The 17,141-nt window shown below is 37.5% G+C and overlaps 1 protein-coding gene across 1 annotated transcript in view; it reads left to right on the plus strand.

Annotated features, from left to right (window-relative positions):
- The window catches only part of PCCA (propionyl-CoA carboxylase subunit alpha), a 270,494-nt gene that overhangs the window by 202,360 nt on the left and 50,993 nt on the right, over positions 1 to 17,141 (plus strand). Inside the window, exon 21 of the mRNA XM_041478271.1 lies at positions 9,647 to 9,700. Coding sequence (XP_041334205.1) covers positions 9,647 to 9,700 — 54 coding nt within the window. The remainder of the gene's footprint in view (positions 1 to 9,646; positions 9,701 to 17,141) is intronic.

Genomic DNA, 17,141 nt, shown 5'->3' on the forward strand with positions numbered 1-17,141 from the left:
GGCATTCAAATTTCTGCATATCTGTTGCATGTTTAAAAATAACTAATTTAAGCATGCTTTTGTATTTTCACTCCTCTGCTAAAGGCTCAGTGAGATATTAGAGCAAAGCAGAACACCAATTCTGCTCCAGAGTTATGAAGGGCCTTTGAGTTTAAAACCCACATTTTCTAGGACATTTTCTAGAGCGTGGGACCTGAGTCCTGAGAAGTACATGCCATGGTACAGTCTGTCTAGGGCATACCAGGGCACAACAAGGATGTGTGGCAACCCCCCTCCTCCTGCTTTTGTTTCCTGTGTGAGGAAGCCCATCTGTGTGCAGCAGATGGGAGCTGCAGAGTGCCTGGCCAGGTCCCCAGATGAGAGTGGGACCAGAACCGTGGGGTATACTGCAGGTCCTGTGGCTGCAGCATAAGGGCTCTGAAATCATTGTGCTGCTTTGGGTTACTGTGAAATCCATAGCATCTTATGCAAAGTGATGAAGTGGTGAAAACTTGGGATCATTTGAGCAAGAGACTTCTGAGATACAGTTTCCAGGGATGGGGGTGTGGGCAGACCCCATGGCATTTGTTGTAGGACTCAGATCTCATCATGGGCGATTTTTTGTGGCTGTTTTTAGTAGTTTCTCAGTTAATCCCAGTTTCTTAACATTTTCTGTGCTTATGACTAAACTCTACCTCTCATTTGGTGAGGCTGAATTTAACACATCCTGAAGTGTAGGATTTTGTTCAGCAAGCAAATGACATTTTCTTGTACAGAAATACTTGACCAAAATGGTTTCCCATACTTGTTTCAAAAGATGTTAGTGGCTCAGAATGTGACTTACACCTAGCTATTATGAATTTGGACTTTACTGAAAATCAAAGAACTATAGGAATATAGTTGCAATACATCTTCCTCAGATTTGAGGGGATTGGGTTTTATTTAATTGCAAATGCATATTTAAAGTACTCAAATATATAAAACAGAATTTGAACATGATATAACCTCTTAGGAAATATTTAGAATAAAAATAAATGAATAAATGAGGGTCTTAATGATTCCTGTGAAGAGTGAATGGAAAAGTAGACGTTGATTTGAGTTGTGGAAAAGAAGAACAAGAATTCCAGTGGAAACTGGAAGGGAGAATGGTGGCTCAGTATGGTATCCTGGAAAATAATGACAGTTGGAAGAAAGACAACAGGCATATTATGGGACAATTTTACATATTTTGGGGACATTTTTACTTCCCTGTCTCTCCTCCCATATACAAGTAAGCTGTATTTCAGTGAGCCCTGTGCCCACAGTTGTCTATGACCTCTTCTGTCTCCCAGTATGAGCTGAGGAGCAGGTGAAAGGAAGGAAAAAGCTGTCTTTTTCCATAGTGTTTGAACATAATCTATTCCTCATGGGAACTAGAATCTAAGGGGACCTCAAGATAAGGAATCCATGGAGTCCAGTAGATGGGCTGGAACCTAACTGCAGCTCTGTCCTTATTAGTCAGGTTGCATGGGACAACCTTCTGCTGGGACACTGCACAGGAACACCAGGTATCAGCAGGGTGAGGAGGTTGCTCAAGAAAAAAATTAGTCTAAGAGGAGATCCTCAAAGCAACAACTGCTGGTGTTTGGGCAAGTTCTCAAAAACCACCCTGCCAACCACTCAGATTTTGAGGCTGCTCTATGGCAATGCTACATGGACAAATTTTACAATTGCTTAGTGCTGTTGAATGCTGTGCCTTCATTGATCCCACCATCAAACACTCAAGTCATCCTTAAACACCTTTTACTTGCAGATATTTCCCTGTAGCAAAAGGATGCTGAACCAGAACCATAGAGTGGTTTAGTTTGAATTATTTGTCACCATCTTTGCCAATGCTTTTGTACCCCCTTAGTTCCGTCATATGCACCCAGCCTTTTCACTGCCAAACTGCTGGGCCCACAGCTCTGCTATCTTGCTGTTATGAAACCTTCCACCCTGTAGAGGTAGTGTAGGCATTCTGCCTGGACCCTGGAAAATTGTTGGTGGCTTTTGGCACCTTCAGGAAAGCAATTTTACAATAGCACTGGTGGTACCTTCTTTTTTGTATTTTGTGGCTTTCAGAGAATTAGTCACTGATGAACTGAAGCTCTGTAGGATGTAGTGAGAACTCAGCTGGACAAGGTCCTGAGCAGTTCAGTATCACCTTGACATTAGCCTTGCTTTGAACAGGGAATATGATTACCTGATTTCCAGATGAACCTTCCAGCATAACTGTTCTGTGTCTGTTGAGCATCCCAAACTCTACAGTAAAGAGGTCTTTATCAGTCACAGCAAGGTGTAATTAAGAGAGTAATGGAGTTGCTAAACAAGAACATGATCCTGTAAAGCTGAAATCATCAGTCTCAAGCTTCAAGTGTTTTTGTGAATGAAATAGATGAAGATTTATCAGGGGAGCTTTCTCTACTTAGTGTTAAAGGGAATTTGGTGGTGGCATCACTTATTTTTTCATTTAATTTATTTATTGCATCAACAATTGCAGCAGGAGTAGTATATTCTGCATCCTGGGGTATGACAAATATAAGTGCTTCTCTGATACAATGTTTCTTTAGATTATTATTTTGGTCTATAATAACAGAAGAAATGAGAATGCTGTAGGTTATGAAGTCTTTGTTCCAGGAAAATATCTGACAGGAGAACAAAGCCTTTGCCCAAGTATTCATTTCCTACAACTCTTTAGAGATTTTTTTCATATGCGTAATTTTTTTACTTTTGTAAGAAAAATTACCTTTTTTTCATTTTCCTGTTTTGAGATCTCAGATGTAATCTGTGATAATGATATGATATGATACATTATATAGGTTTTCAGTCTAAAGTACCATTACCTCAGAACATTAATTTTCTTAACCCCTGAAAATTATTTTGGGAAGGTTTAGTGAGCAGTGTTCATGACTGTTTGACAGTCCATTTTTTAGTGCTGTGCAATTACTGCACATACTCTGCTGTTGTCCTTTAACCATGACTTCAAAATTATTCTTGCTAGGCTGTCTCCAGAAGAGGGACTCAGAATGATCTGCAGACATTTGGTTATCCTATATCCACATAGCTGTACTTTTGGGTAGAGAAAAGCCACTGTGACCCCCAGCACTGAATTCCTGATGGCCCACGTGGATTAACCTGTAGCTCACTCCCTGTTTTTTTTTTTCAGCCTGTTCCAGTTATGCTAACCTAGCCAAATCTGGTACAAATTTCTTGTCTGTGGTTCAAATGCAGAATATGTGAATGGAAGGGGAAAATTAAAGGGAATAAAAGCTCATGAAACTACAGCAGAAGAGCTAAAAGCACACACCACTACCTTTACCAAGTCTTCGATGAAAATGAATGTACTTTCTTTTTTTCATTCAGGAAGGAAATGAGTGATCAACTGATATGTTAAATCAATCCCTGTCTTACTCAAGATGTTAATCAATAAAATCAGTTGTCATGGTATCTTATGCCATATTTTTTTCCTCTTGGAGCTATCCATTTTCAAGACAAACAATATTCAGGATGAATAACTATAAGGATTCTGTATGTGTCCAAGGAACAAAGCATTGTGTTCAGTCGCTGACAGACATTGTCGATTTATGATATCTAAACCTTGAAAGATGAGAAATGGTTCTCTTGAATACGGTAACACATTCAGAGAGCAAAGGGGAAGGAAGAGGAGGGGCAGAAGAGTGAGAAAGTGAAAAATTCTGTCAAGAATTTTTCTCAGGGCAGTCACAGACATTATCAGATCTGGAATCACATGGCACCATTTTGACTGCATGATTCCCCCCCTTATAGGAGCAGGATGTATCATGGAATGCCAAAACAAGGGTAATGCGTCCAGAAGTTCTAGTCACGTTGTGATTCAATGTAGTAACAGCAAAAATTTAGAAATTCACAGAGAAGACTAAATGCCTAATTATTGTATTGTTGTAAATCTCGGGATGAAGCAAATGCCCTTTATATTAATTCTTTACTAACATCAGATAAACAGTATTTCCTGTGGAGTTGGGGGGGTGGGGCAGGCAGGATTGTGTGGGGTTTTTTGTTTGGTTTTTTTTTTTTTTTTTGTTTTGTTTTGATTGTTTCTTTTTTGTTAGCTTTAAAACCTGTCATCTGCTTTTTTGTAACACCTACCTATCTCAGAGGATTAAAGAAACACATGAACATACTTACAAGGCACTCTCTGTAGATGTAATAGCATACCTGCAGTGGTTTTAATATTAAAAAAAAACTTTGTAAAAAGAAGTAACACATAACGGTCACATTGGATATCACATAAAGAAATATTGGGAAGGATATGTGTTTCTATTTTTTTGTTTATGGGAGGACAGAAATTCCCAAGTCATCTACTGCAATTGAATCCCAGGCATTAAGACAACTAAAACGTAGCGATATGGTGCCTCAGCCTTTTAGAAACTGCACCTGCACAGTTATCTGTATGGATTGATGCTTTGTAAGTCACTCACCCTATATTTAACATCTATATTTGTACTGTTTGGGAACAGGTTCCATTTAGTCCCTGGAAAGGGTCTGAGGTAGCTTGCAACAGGTGCCAGGGGAGGCCAGTATTTCAGCATTCTGGCAGGATTCCTTTTACTGGGAAAGACTGCTTCAGCACAGTGCCACTAACACAGTCTCAGACATCTTTCACAAGTCAAAACACTTCACATACAGCACTTGATCATCTCTTTCCCCACTGGATGATTGCTGCCCTTGTAAGAACCTGGGAAATGTCGACATGCCCTGAGGAAGAACAACTCACTGAGGCTTCTTTTACTATAAAGTGTGAACTGAAACTGGTAATGGCTAAGGGTAGAGCAGTGCACAAAATCAGGCTAACTTCCCATCTGTAGTTTAATGCTCTAAGGGGAGACAATGATGGCACCACCAGTGCAGAATGTGAAATTGTGAAAAAGTGAGGTGATTCCCAAAGTGGCAGGGCTTGTGAGGGTGAACAAGTTGAATGTGCTGAAATGAAGTTCTACTTTCTAGAAGGAGAGGGAAAATGAGACTGGTAATGTCAAATCAATCGCCCTTTTTTGTTGAGAGGATGATTTAAAGGTTTCACAGCTACTTCTGCAGATTTTTCCTCCTTTCTGACCCAACCATGGGACTCCAAAGCTAGGAGTGACATAGGTGGAAGACGGAGCTTTCCAGACATCCAAGCACCCTCGTGTGTACAAAATCTCATAGATAAGTACTAGCAAGTGAATCTGTTAGAACTTTACAAGTTAAATTACTGTGGTTTTTTTCCCCTGATTTCCCTATGGTGGGAATAATTTGGTTTTTTTTAATTAAACCTATCTGGGAATGATTCTGGCCTGTGTTTTTTTAGGTGGAATTTTCAAGAATTTATAAGTATTCACCTAAAAGATAACATCCTCCATTTGAAATTCCTGGCAAAAGATGTTCAGAATTTTTGTTAGTGAGTAGTTGAAACGAAGCAATAGGAGCTGGGCTGGAGGAAATTCTGCATTCTGAAAAACAGCAGCATGCTGGGAAACTACCAGTGTTTTGCTCAAAATTTTATCTGCAGCCTATCCATAAATTTTCTGGGCTTGTAATTTTGGTTTTGGTTTGGTACTTTGCTGCGTGTTTTTCAACTGGGAATATAGTCATGCCATAGCTTGAAAAAATTGCAAAAAACATTGGCTGAGTGGCAATCTGTGTGTTTTCTGTCTCCAGAAAAAAAGAAATGGTCTCCAGCCTTTACTTTCAGCAAATAAAGCCAGTATATAGTAGTTCAAGATAATTGTGTTTGAGAAGGTTGTGTATCTATTTATCTGATTGCTTTTGCCAGGTCAAATTAATTCTGGGTTTGGGGGATATCATTACTTTTTCATTTGTAAGCAAAGCAAAAAAAAATTTGGTCTGTTGGAGTTGCTTTGGTTTTGTATTGTTCCTTTTCTGGAGCTGCTGCCTTCCAGTGCCTTGGAGAGTCTTAGAGACCAGAAGATTTGTGGAAAATATTCTAAGATCTTGTTGTTGTCTAATAATGTCAGTTATGAACGTCTTTCAGTAATATATATTTTATGTTTTCTTGAGCTGCTTTATCCTTCTTCATGTGAAGGTTGTTATCATTTTGTCAGCTAGTGCTCATCCATTGCAGGTTTAATGCAAAGCTGAGTGTAACCCTGCTGCATCTTACAATGAATACATCATTGATACCCAACTAAGTGGAAATAATTTTCTATGGCAAAGCAGAAGAATTTAAAGTCATATCACACTACCCTCTTGTAACTTACTGGGATTTACAGATTAAAATGGTTATTTATGAAATGACTGTGGTGTAGCATACACAAGATAGAGGAGGAGAATCAAACACATTTTGTATGATTGTATACACTTTTCTATTTTTACATGTGTGCATAAGCATTTTGTTTGTATATACATAGCATATGCAGTATAGCATACTGTAACCTGTGTGTGTAAAAATATATATAATATTTATGTAACGCTCACACCCATTTGACAGCTTTGAGACTGCAGATGGATTTTTTGAAGCTGATTTTTTTTCACATTTGAGTTAGCTTGTTACTTTCTCATAAGGAAAGAAAAATATACTTTTAACTCACATGATACTAATTAAGTTAGTCTGAAGCTCTGTGCATTGAATCAACCAGAAAAGAAATTGGTTATATATAAGATATATATAAGAAAATTGGTTATATATAAGATAGCATAATTTATGTCAACAATGTAATTTTACTGTATTGGCAGGTAAAACACATGGTGTTTTGTCTTTGAACAAATGATAAATTTCCCTTGCCTTTTTGCTGTAAACCTCCTAGCAAATAATTTGCAATTTATTAGGAGAGCAATGACAATGAATATAATTAGCTATTCTCTATTGTTACCTCTATTTGATTACTTTCCTGCTATCACATGCAATATGAAACCATCTATTATGAGGTATAGAATATGTAAATATCTAACTTTACAAGAGAAACTGGAGACTGGTCCTTTTTCTAAAGAGGTGGGAAATAAAAGAATAATTGTTAACCATGTCCTTTCATTTGCTTGAAAACATCAATTACATTTACAAATCCCAGAAACACAAGCCTGCCAGTGGAACAGAAATAACTCTTTTCAGAAAAATCTAATCACATCTAATAGCTGAAATTTATTTACTGTAATTTGAAACATTAATTATGATAATGTTCTGACTTCTTTTGTAACACAGTTCTCAAAGCCTGGCAGTTCTCTTTTTTGTTTTGCTGAAACATATGTTTTGTGACTTGGAGAATTTCTTTGTCTTCCTTTATTCTTTGTTTTTTACATTCACCCATAAGGGAAATTTCTTTTTCCTCTCTGTTTCTTAACGATTTTCTTCACTTTCCCCATTATTCTTCCCCCACCCTCATCCCCCCAGATGTTGATGTAAGAGATGGATTTTAGTGCTTATACTGACTTTAAATGTAACTGACACTGAATGTAATGCTTTTTTTGGACACAGCAAACAGTAGCAGTGGGAAACTGCTGTAGAGTGATACCAGTGTGCTCCAACAGTGTAAGGGCAGGAAAAATGCTGCTGATATCTTTGTCTTGACTTGAGGCTGAGGCTTTAGAAGGTGCCTTCTTTATATACATATTTATTTGACTTCATTAAAGTGGTTATTAAATTATTTTTGCAAGGGCTTGGTTTTTGCTATGCTAGCTTATTTGGCTGCAAGTAAAGAAAATCTGTGTGAGGAAGTACTTTAATGATTTGCTTTTTAGCTGTGAAAAGTAAGTCAAGTTGTCAAGATACCTGGCTTTACTCTGAAAGCCTTTAAAGAAAATGACAAAAGGGCCTCTATTTTTCTTTTTGTTTTGTTTTTTAAGTTGTGTTTTTCTGTGTGACAGGGAGATTAGCCAAAAAAATGGAATTTTTATTAGGACATGAAAAGGTCTCTAATGACCCTTGAAAGCGGACAAAAGGGTAGCACAATAAGTGACAGAACTCTAACGAGGGTGGAGGGCATTCCAGGAAAAAAAGAAATTAAATCCTTTAATTTTTTTCGGCTTGCCATTTTCTGACAGCTTATCAAGTGGTTGGGACTTGTTTGTTTTGGCATGTGGTTCATTCATTGTAGGCAGCCGGTACTTTGTTCTTCTTTGTGGTTTCCAAAACCTGATTGTGTTTATCCTAGACTGTGGGAAAAGTGTATATTCCTGTTTCCTTTATAAAAGTAAACGTCAGGTTTTGTATGAAATTTTATTTCCCATATTTTCCATTCCATTAATCATTATTGTTGAAATATGTCAGGCTCTGGCACATCACCCTTTGTTTTCCTATGATTGTACAGATTGCAATGTCAGTGTGTGACCTGTTAAGTCAAAAAATAAGCATGTTTGGGCTGTAGTAATTATTACTTCACAAAGTGTGGCTGAGGAACATGCACCATTAGTGAAAAGGGATTAGGATTTAATTTATTGCTATTAAAATTGTTTTGGGGGATACCTAGCTATTGTGGTGCAGCACTTTCTCATTTGGTCTAGACAAGACAAGATTTAGGGGAGCCATGATTAGGGCTCTTCATATACCTGGAGGTAGCTGTAGAAAGGAAGGGAATAATCTGTGTTTCCTGTGTGTAGTGAAACAGATGAGAATTAATATGAGTGATACAGTTTGAAGTAAGGGTTATTTTAATCAAATATTAGGAAAAACTTCCTAATGGTAAAGATGAAGAACACTGGGATAAATTGCTTAGGGAGGCTGTGTTTTGCAATTGAAAGATTTTGAGAATGAGTTAGAAGCACATCATTTGGGAGTGACACTGGTGTGTTTTGATTCTGCTTAGAGTCTTAGGCTAGATCTCTCAAGATTATTTGCAGCCCTGTTCTTACGGTTTTTTTATCTTTAAAATGCTGAAGGCTTCTGTGCAGTTCTTTGCAAAAATACTCACCTTCTCAGATTTGTGCTCTAGTACTTTTATGTACAATTGGCACTGTGTAAAATGAGGGCTGTGTTCCTTCAGTTGGGACCCATGTGGGCCATAGCTTAGACAATAGGAACGAAATGTGAGAAAAACCTTTTGACACTGAAGGGGAAAACGATTCACAGGAAGAATTATTTATACGTCTTGCATATTTAAATTATGTTTAATACTGTGTGAAACCAGTAATATATTTTCTCTTGCATTGTCTTGTGGCTTACTGACAATGTAATACTTGAAGACTCTTTAATGACTTCAATCAACTCCTAAACCACAGTAGGTGACCAGACATTTCATAAGGTCATTTTTTTTTTTTTCTGTTTTCAAAGTAGCATCATTGGAGGTTTGCATTTTAAAAAGAGATTAAAATGCCTCTCATTAGGAGAGAATGAAGATAATACTAAATGTGAGTAGCAGGAATACAGAATCCCAGAGATGGCAGAAGCCTCGTTATTCATGACATTTGAGCACAAGGTTGCTCTGTGTTATACTTGGCCATATTTGCCTTCATTGTCCTTCAAAAATAAATTTTATTAAGTTGACTGAACTAAAACCAAAATCTGAAACGAAGTATGATTTAGAGTTCTAGTACTTCTGTTGAAGGAAATTATTTTATCTGTTTAATGTATAGATTTATGTATTAAATTATTTTTGATTACTTTATAGTGATGTGACAAAGAAAATGGGATGGTTACAAATTTTGAACTGCTTTAATCAATTCTTACATTTGTGTTTTTCAGCGGATTTCTCGGAATGCCTCTGGAGAGACCAGCATTCAGTTCCTAGGCACAGTGGTAAGCATGTAATAACTGTGTATTGACAAGAGTTAAATTTGTAGAAGAATATAATATAAACAGAAAGTTGCTAAATTACACTTTTAGTACATTTACACTTGTAGTTATGGGGGTCAGCAATATGTGTAAATATTCTGAGTTTAGCAGGTGAATGTAGGCCAACTGAAGTTAACTTCCAAGGCACAATATCTGTGTTCTACCTTTCTATTGATTCAAGTCTGCATCTATTTCACTTAGAAGGAATCTAAAAGTAACTGCCTGTAGATTTGTAAGCTTATTGCAATATGATGAGGTTTGATGCACATCAGGATCAATCCCATTCTTCCTCACCACATGAACTTTCTGATCTCTATTGCTTCACCATATCACATGCCCCTGTATCCCAGAGTGAATATCTCAGTAACTGCCTTAGGAAAAGCTGTTTAGCAATGCAAAGTGCTCTGTTCTTTTCTCACTCAAACCAAATTTGGTAGCTCTGTAGTTCTCTCAGATTTTGTTTGCTGGATAGAAGTATGCCTAAAATCCTAATCTGATTTTATATCGTTAGACAGATTTACTCTGTGAAATTGTTCTGTGGAGCACTCATGTATAATATACAGGTTTTGTGTTAGGTCATGGATGCTTATATACATACACCTGATTGAAGCAACTTCCAGTTCTGTGATTTGCGTGGTTAAAATGCAGCCATTGAATATTTCCAAGTTCCATATGCATCTAAAAATAGTTCTGAAAGTGAAATAAAATTGAAGTATCCTCCAAAGTAAGTTGTCCTGCTTGCTGCCAACAGATTTCACTGTAGTGATATAAACAGTGAAAAGCCTGGGAATGAAACATTCCATTTAGAATTTAGTCCTAACATCTTTGTGCACTATTTGTTTTGGACACAAGTGGATTAGGATTGAATATGGTCATGCTTTCATTCTACTTGTGATTAGCTCTCCTGCAAGTGCTATGAAGCCATTGTTGGTAAGGTGTAACATGGTAAAGGTAAACTTAACAAGAATACCTTGCATTTATGTTTTTACCTTACATGTTCATTTTTAGAAATGAAAAGTGCCCCTAATACTTTTTTGCTTTTATAAATACATCTCTGTGTGTGCATATTTATTTATTTGTCTTAATCACAAGCAGAGGGGCAGTAGCATAAAGAAGTAAAAATGAAGTTTTGTTCTGCACTATTGTATTTATGATGATGCTTCGGTTCTAGAGTAGCAACCTGTGTATGTGAGATTGCTGCTAGGTGGCTGATCAGATAGTCTTTGTGTGAGAAGAAAATAATTACTCCCAAGTAGATAAGATATAAACACAAATGCAATAATACTGGTTAGATTATAGTTGATTTCTCTCTAAGTGGGTGCTGTAGTGGGGAAAATTCTGATTGTGTATTTACTGATTTTAAATATTAAAACTGTTGTTCAAATTAGATATGAAAATAATTTGTATTTTTTTGTTGGGAGTGCCCTGAAATCTCACTTACAGACCAGGACTCATGTTCTGGGCCTTGTGCAACAGCAAAATATTTTAAAAGAGGGAGTAGAATTTATATGCTTTTTGGGTTTAAAAAAATGATAATGAAAACAGCTAATGGATTGTAATATATGTTAGATCTTACTGACTAGCTCACTTGTGTTTATTGAATCCTAGTTATTTGGGGAAATCAAGTTTGTGATTACAACTAAAATTCTCAGGAGGACTAAACAGAAAAGCCTTGAGTACTCTGAGATTTTTTTTTTTTTAATATAAATTATGCATGTCTTGCTGATCAAACCCAGAGAGAGAACTTCAGCAGTCAGGGTAGAGAAACAGTAATGAAGTCTTCTTCCCAGGGTTTGTTCCAATACCAGTTTTCCCACAGAATTCAATCTGTGCCTGTACTTCTCTCAGTTCCTGTAGCCCACTGTCCTCCTTTCCCCTAAGTCCTGCTTTTTCATTTGTCCTTTGCTCATTTAGCATCCTCGTACTGTTCTGATTTAAACTTCATGTGCTGAGTTTAGGTAATGGGGGGGAAGCTACAATTATATCCACTACAAATTGCTGCACATATAGATACATGGTCTGTATGTGTGTACGTATGCACGCACAAAATGTAAATGTTCCAACAAAGAAAATGTTATCTTAATGAAGGCCCCAGAAATACATTTTGAGTTCACCATTACTTATCTCTTATTAAACCCTTGCTAAGTGCAGTTGACTTAGGAAGTGTTTGAAAGGAAAATTTAGCAGAAAAAGACTGTTGATTGCTCATTATTATTATTGTAATGCATTGTTATCAACATAATAAACAGCTTGCAGAGTTACTTCTCTACTTTTTTTTTTTTTTTTTTTTTTTTTTTTTTAGTAGCAAACATAAAGGAAAACTCTGAGTGTTCTGTGTTCCTTTTGATCACGGCAAATGTTGATGGCACTCTAGTGGTACCAGGCAGCACTGTGCTATGGAGTGCACAGACCACTGATCTGTCCAGCAGAATATATTTTTAGAACCAGCTTGCAAGGAGCACAGCTTGCCTGGCTTGTCAGGAAGGCATCAGCTTCAATAAATGGCTTCACTTGATTTTTTGACATTGGGCTGTAGAAAGAACTCTGCTGCTGGATTTTGACAAAACACAAGCCCTGCTTCAGGAAGGCAACTGACACTCTGAGGGGAAGTGAAAGCTGTGCTTCTCTATTAGAAATATCCTGGCTGTTCCAGTTAGTTAGGTGGAGGACAGAGAAGGCTGCATTGCAGATGAAAGACAACAGTATAATATGAATTTTTCTGCATAACATATGGTAAACATCTGGACAGGAAGATGAATGTGTTAGTGTAGCAGGATATTTCTGTTGTTTTAGAGGAGAACAGGAAAATCATGTCACTTTCTCCAGTGATATCATAGCTTTAGGTGCATACTGTTAGCATCACTTGAGGGTCTACATGGGTTTGTAATAATGCTTTTGTTTGTTTCTGATCATGTGTAGAAATTCATTGCTACTTGAGCATTTCTCTTCTCTTCTCTCCAAATTGTAGTGCCATTAGATAGCTTATTTTCTCCAAATTGTTTTTTGATAGAGGGTTGTGAGTCTCAGATATGATAGGGACTCATGCTTTTGGAAGATCTATGAGGATGTTTCTGCCTGAGGAGCAAGCAACTTGTAACTGTAAGAAATAGTTGTTGAATGGGAAATTGCACTGGTTTGGTTTAATTTTCTTGTGAGGATAGCATTTTTAGTCCTCACTAAATTATTGCAGAGGAGATCCTGGTTTATTGCTGTAATTGAGATTTTTCATGAGATTTTGCTCATTTGTCCCCTCTGATGAATGTCACTAGAATGTGGTGTGCTGATGGAGTCCTGCTATTTTGCCACTTCACACTAGATTTATTGAGATCGTGTATTTATTAATAGCATTACCAAAGCAACAAGTAATCTGGTTGTGCTATATATTGTACAAAGAAAAAGGAAGCAGGATAGTACATGATTCAGATTAATGTCCAAAACTGTGCCCAAAAGCAAGAGTGCAGGAAGTAAGGAAACAATCCTTTATGGGGTATCTCTTTGTGTAGGCAGCTCACAGAAGTAGATTTGTCAAAAATGTAGAATCACAGAATTGTTTAGATTGTAAAGACATCTCCAGGATGATCAGTTCCAACCATTAACCCAGCATTGTCAAATCCACCACTAAACTGTGTCCCCAAGTGCTACGTCTACACATCTTTTAGATACCTTCAGATACAGTGACTGCACCACTTTCCTGGGCAGCCTGTTCAATGTTTGACACCTTTTTCCATGAAGAGGTTTTCTCAAACACCTAATCTAAACATCCCCTGGTGCAGCTTGAGACAGTTTTCTCTCATGAGAAGAGAGAAGAGAATACCTGAGAGAAGAGTCTAATCCTCACTTGGCTACAACCTCCTTTCAGGCATTTGTAGAGAGTGTGAAAGTCCCCCCTGAGCTTCCTTTTGTCCAGGCTAAATAACTCCAGCTCCTTCAGCTGCTCCTCACAGGACTTATTCTCTAGATGTAAAGATCATATAAAATACATATACAAAATCTATAGAAAAACACTAAGATGTATACACAGAGCTTCTGCTTCAGCCTCTGCAGTTCAAAAGAACTGGAAGTTTGACTACTCAGAAGACCAAAGTCCACCCTTCATTCCTGTCTTTCTAATTATCCTCCATTTTCTGTTGTGTCTTTTGTCTTTTCGTTCCACCTTCTGTTCTCTTACGTGAGAGGAATGTTTTTGGCTGGCCCACTGCTGGCCCCAGTCATTTGTTGGTTATTCAGGCCTCTCAGCAGGACTTCAGCAATGAAATGCGTCTGGGCAGGCAGCCTTTAACACTAAGAAAGCTGCGAGTGTATAGAGAACTGCAGATTATTGTGCAAGCACTAAACGTATTCTAGACTGTGTGTAGAATTTAAAATAAAGAAGTTGTGTATGTTCAGATAATGAGCAGCCTGGCTCTATCACGTCCCAATGCCATTGTCAGCTTTGGGCTGCAGGCCATGCTTGACAGTGATGCTCTGCTGACCCAATGGATCACTTTCCTCAAAAGAGACGGTCCCTATCCTCTGCTCATCGTTCATGCTATTTCTTTGATCTTCTCTAATACCACAGCAGAAATATAAGCAGCTATTTTTTTTCCTCTGAGGAGCAATGGAAGAACATATACATGACATACTGCTCAGTATATTACTTAACAATGTAGAGGAACACAATATAGGAACCTACATGGAACGGGTTGGAATTACTTGAGCTTAAGAGTCAAGCCATCTTTAGGTGCTTTCCAAGTTTCCTGGCACTGTTTTCTCAATTTATGCATCACACTGGAGGTTTCTCCATTACTGATCACCAATGGAGTGCTTTTTGCCACCTTTGGTGTACAAAATATTTGAAGTTTTGCTGTGGTAGCTTGTGCTCACTTACAATTACTAGCAGGCTTTTGATACTACAATCCTTTTCTTCAGCCTTTTTGCAGACCAACTTAAAATAGTCCTGAGATCCACCACTGCAACCAGATCTAAAAATTCCAGGTTGAGAATACTGGATTTATGAAAGTAGTCTCTGTCAAGCCCTTGCCATACTTTTTAGTGTAGCTGGCATATATTCTAGCACAGTAGTGATCACAGTTAGTATTAATGAGTTTTGGGTTTTAGCTACTTCCAGATAAATTGGCAAAGGGAAATTCCATATGCAATGAGGGTTATTAGTTCTGTATCCTGTTCAGGGCAGTCAGAAATGGAGAGCTTTACATAAAGGCAATCCTCAAAACCTTTGCCTTTGCTCCTGTCTTACTGTATTTTCTTATTTCAGTTATGTATCTAAGGTAATCTTAGGAGCTACAGGCCAGTATACTAACTTTTCTCACTGCTGATTCTTCCTTTTGCTCCCTCTTTCCATGCCCTACCTACTTTTGCTTCAACAGCAAACTTCCAACTTTTTGTCCCATTACTGAGGCTTACAAATTGTCCTGAAACCCTGCGGTCTGTGTATAATCTCATCAGCAGACAGCTTCCTCCTCCTTTTCTCCTTCTCCCTGTGTTCTTATAAAGCTTTGGCCGTATGAGTCTGATTCAGCTCACAATAGGAAATGTTTAACAACCTGCTCCTTTCACCCTTAGAAATCATTGCAGTTCTTAACAAGTTCTTTTCTTTCTTTATGCTTTTCTTTCTATATGCGACACTTCTGAAATTAGATACTGAAGATTTATGCAGACTTTCAAACATTGGTTGAAGACCTGCAGAGGTTACAAAGGTGGTATTTATTGGAATATATAGAGTACTAACCACAAGAAAATAAATATAGGCCAGTAGGTGTTTATTTTGCAAGCTAATGTATTTTTAATTTTTTTTTTTACTCTTCCTATTCACAAGCCTTAAGATTAGGGTCCCTGCTGATCTGAAGGGAATTGTACCGTTGTATAGGTTTTATTTTCTTTTCATCCATTTTCAGAGGCACTGTGAACCACAGTGCTTCTAGTAGTAGAATTATCATCAGTAGCATTTCAGTAGTGCAAAAGGTGTCAACAGAAAAAACATGCAGTTGTTTGTGAAAACAATAGCTTCCTTTTGAACGTGGATGATGAGAATCCTGAGACTGGCAACAAGGTGCAGCAGTACTCTAAAAAAAAAAAAAAAAAGAGTATAGGAAATAGGAAAGTGGGTAACCCACACAACAAGGATTTCACTTGAGCAAGTAGCAACCATCATTAAGACTCGGTAGTGAGAATTGTTCCAGTTCATGAGGTGTGAGTGATCAGGTGCAGTCACACAGCTGCATATGCTGTTCACATTTCGATTCTCTTATATATTATTTGCATGTTTTAAAGCAGAAGATATGGTGAATATATTAAAACTGTCCACTGAGGGCAAACTCAAAAGCACCTGAGTGATCTAGAAATACTGGTGTTACCAAAAGCATGTCTCTAAAATCAAAATATTCAGAATATTTTGGAAATCTTGCTCTGGATTCCTTTGGAAAGAGAAATAAGAAGGTGCTTGGAGTTCTCTCTGAATTTTGCTCCTGTGACTTAAAAGAAATCAGAAGTGACACAAGTTCCCACGGGACAACTTGTAGTCTTTGCCTGAGATCTCCTTGAACAAGAGGTGGTGGTGCTAAGGTGAAGCTGAAGATGCATAGGTGCTTGATGGATACCTGATTGGCTGCTGCCAAATTTCCCTCAACTGGACTATGGGTTTTGGATTTGTTTCTGTAACAAAGAGCCTGTGCTCTTCAGAAGACTTGTGAAAACATAGCTATGGTACATGTGGGTAGATGAACTTAGCTTTCCTTTGAATTAATTTGGCTGAAATTGATCAGCAGTTTAAATAGTGCAAATTGGATAAAGATCTGGGAATGGGGATTGAGAGGCAGAAATCTGCATTGCAAGCGTTGTGTTCTTACAAAACTAGGATGGAAGTAGGCTATTGCATTTAAATTCTAATATTTTTGCCTTTTGCTTATTCATTTTTTATTTTGGTATTTTATCTGTTATTAATTAAAGTTTTAATTTGCAGGAAAAAAAGTGATGATGTCACAAGTAGGTCAGAATTTGAATTAACATCCTTAATGTTGGTGGAATCTGCAAGTGCGTGTGCTATCTGTAGTATACTGGTCTTTGTTTATAATAAATTAGGCCACTCATCCCTTAGAAATAAGCGATGGAAAAGTTAGGATTTTTGATTTTCCATACTTCTTTTGACAAGTTTCTTTCTTACTGAGCTCAGTAACACTTTATGGACAAGGACTGAACTGGATTGGTTAGCCTGTTACTTTTTGGAAGACAAGTGGGCAGCTTAACCAAAGGTGTAACTCAAGTGATTTACTTTGGTAGACTATGATTTGCCATTGAAATAATTATTAATTGCTTAATTTGGCCAAGGAAGTGTTGGTAGGTTTTTTTGAAGCTGTAACAAGACTGTTACCTCATAGTGAAGATGAGCATGTTCTTATGAAGATGTTTA

This window comes from Pyrgilauda ruficollis, unplaced genomic scaffold (genome assembly GCF_017590135.1).
Source record: "Pyrgilauda ruficollis isolate IOZ18807 unplaced genomic scaffold, ASM1759013v1 scaffold44, whole genome shotgun sequence".
NCBI classification, from domain to species: Eukaryota; Metazoa; Chordata; class Aves; order Passeriformes; family Passeridae; genus Pyrgilauda; species Pyrgilauda ruficollis.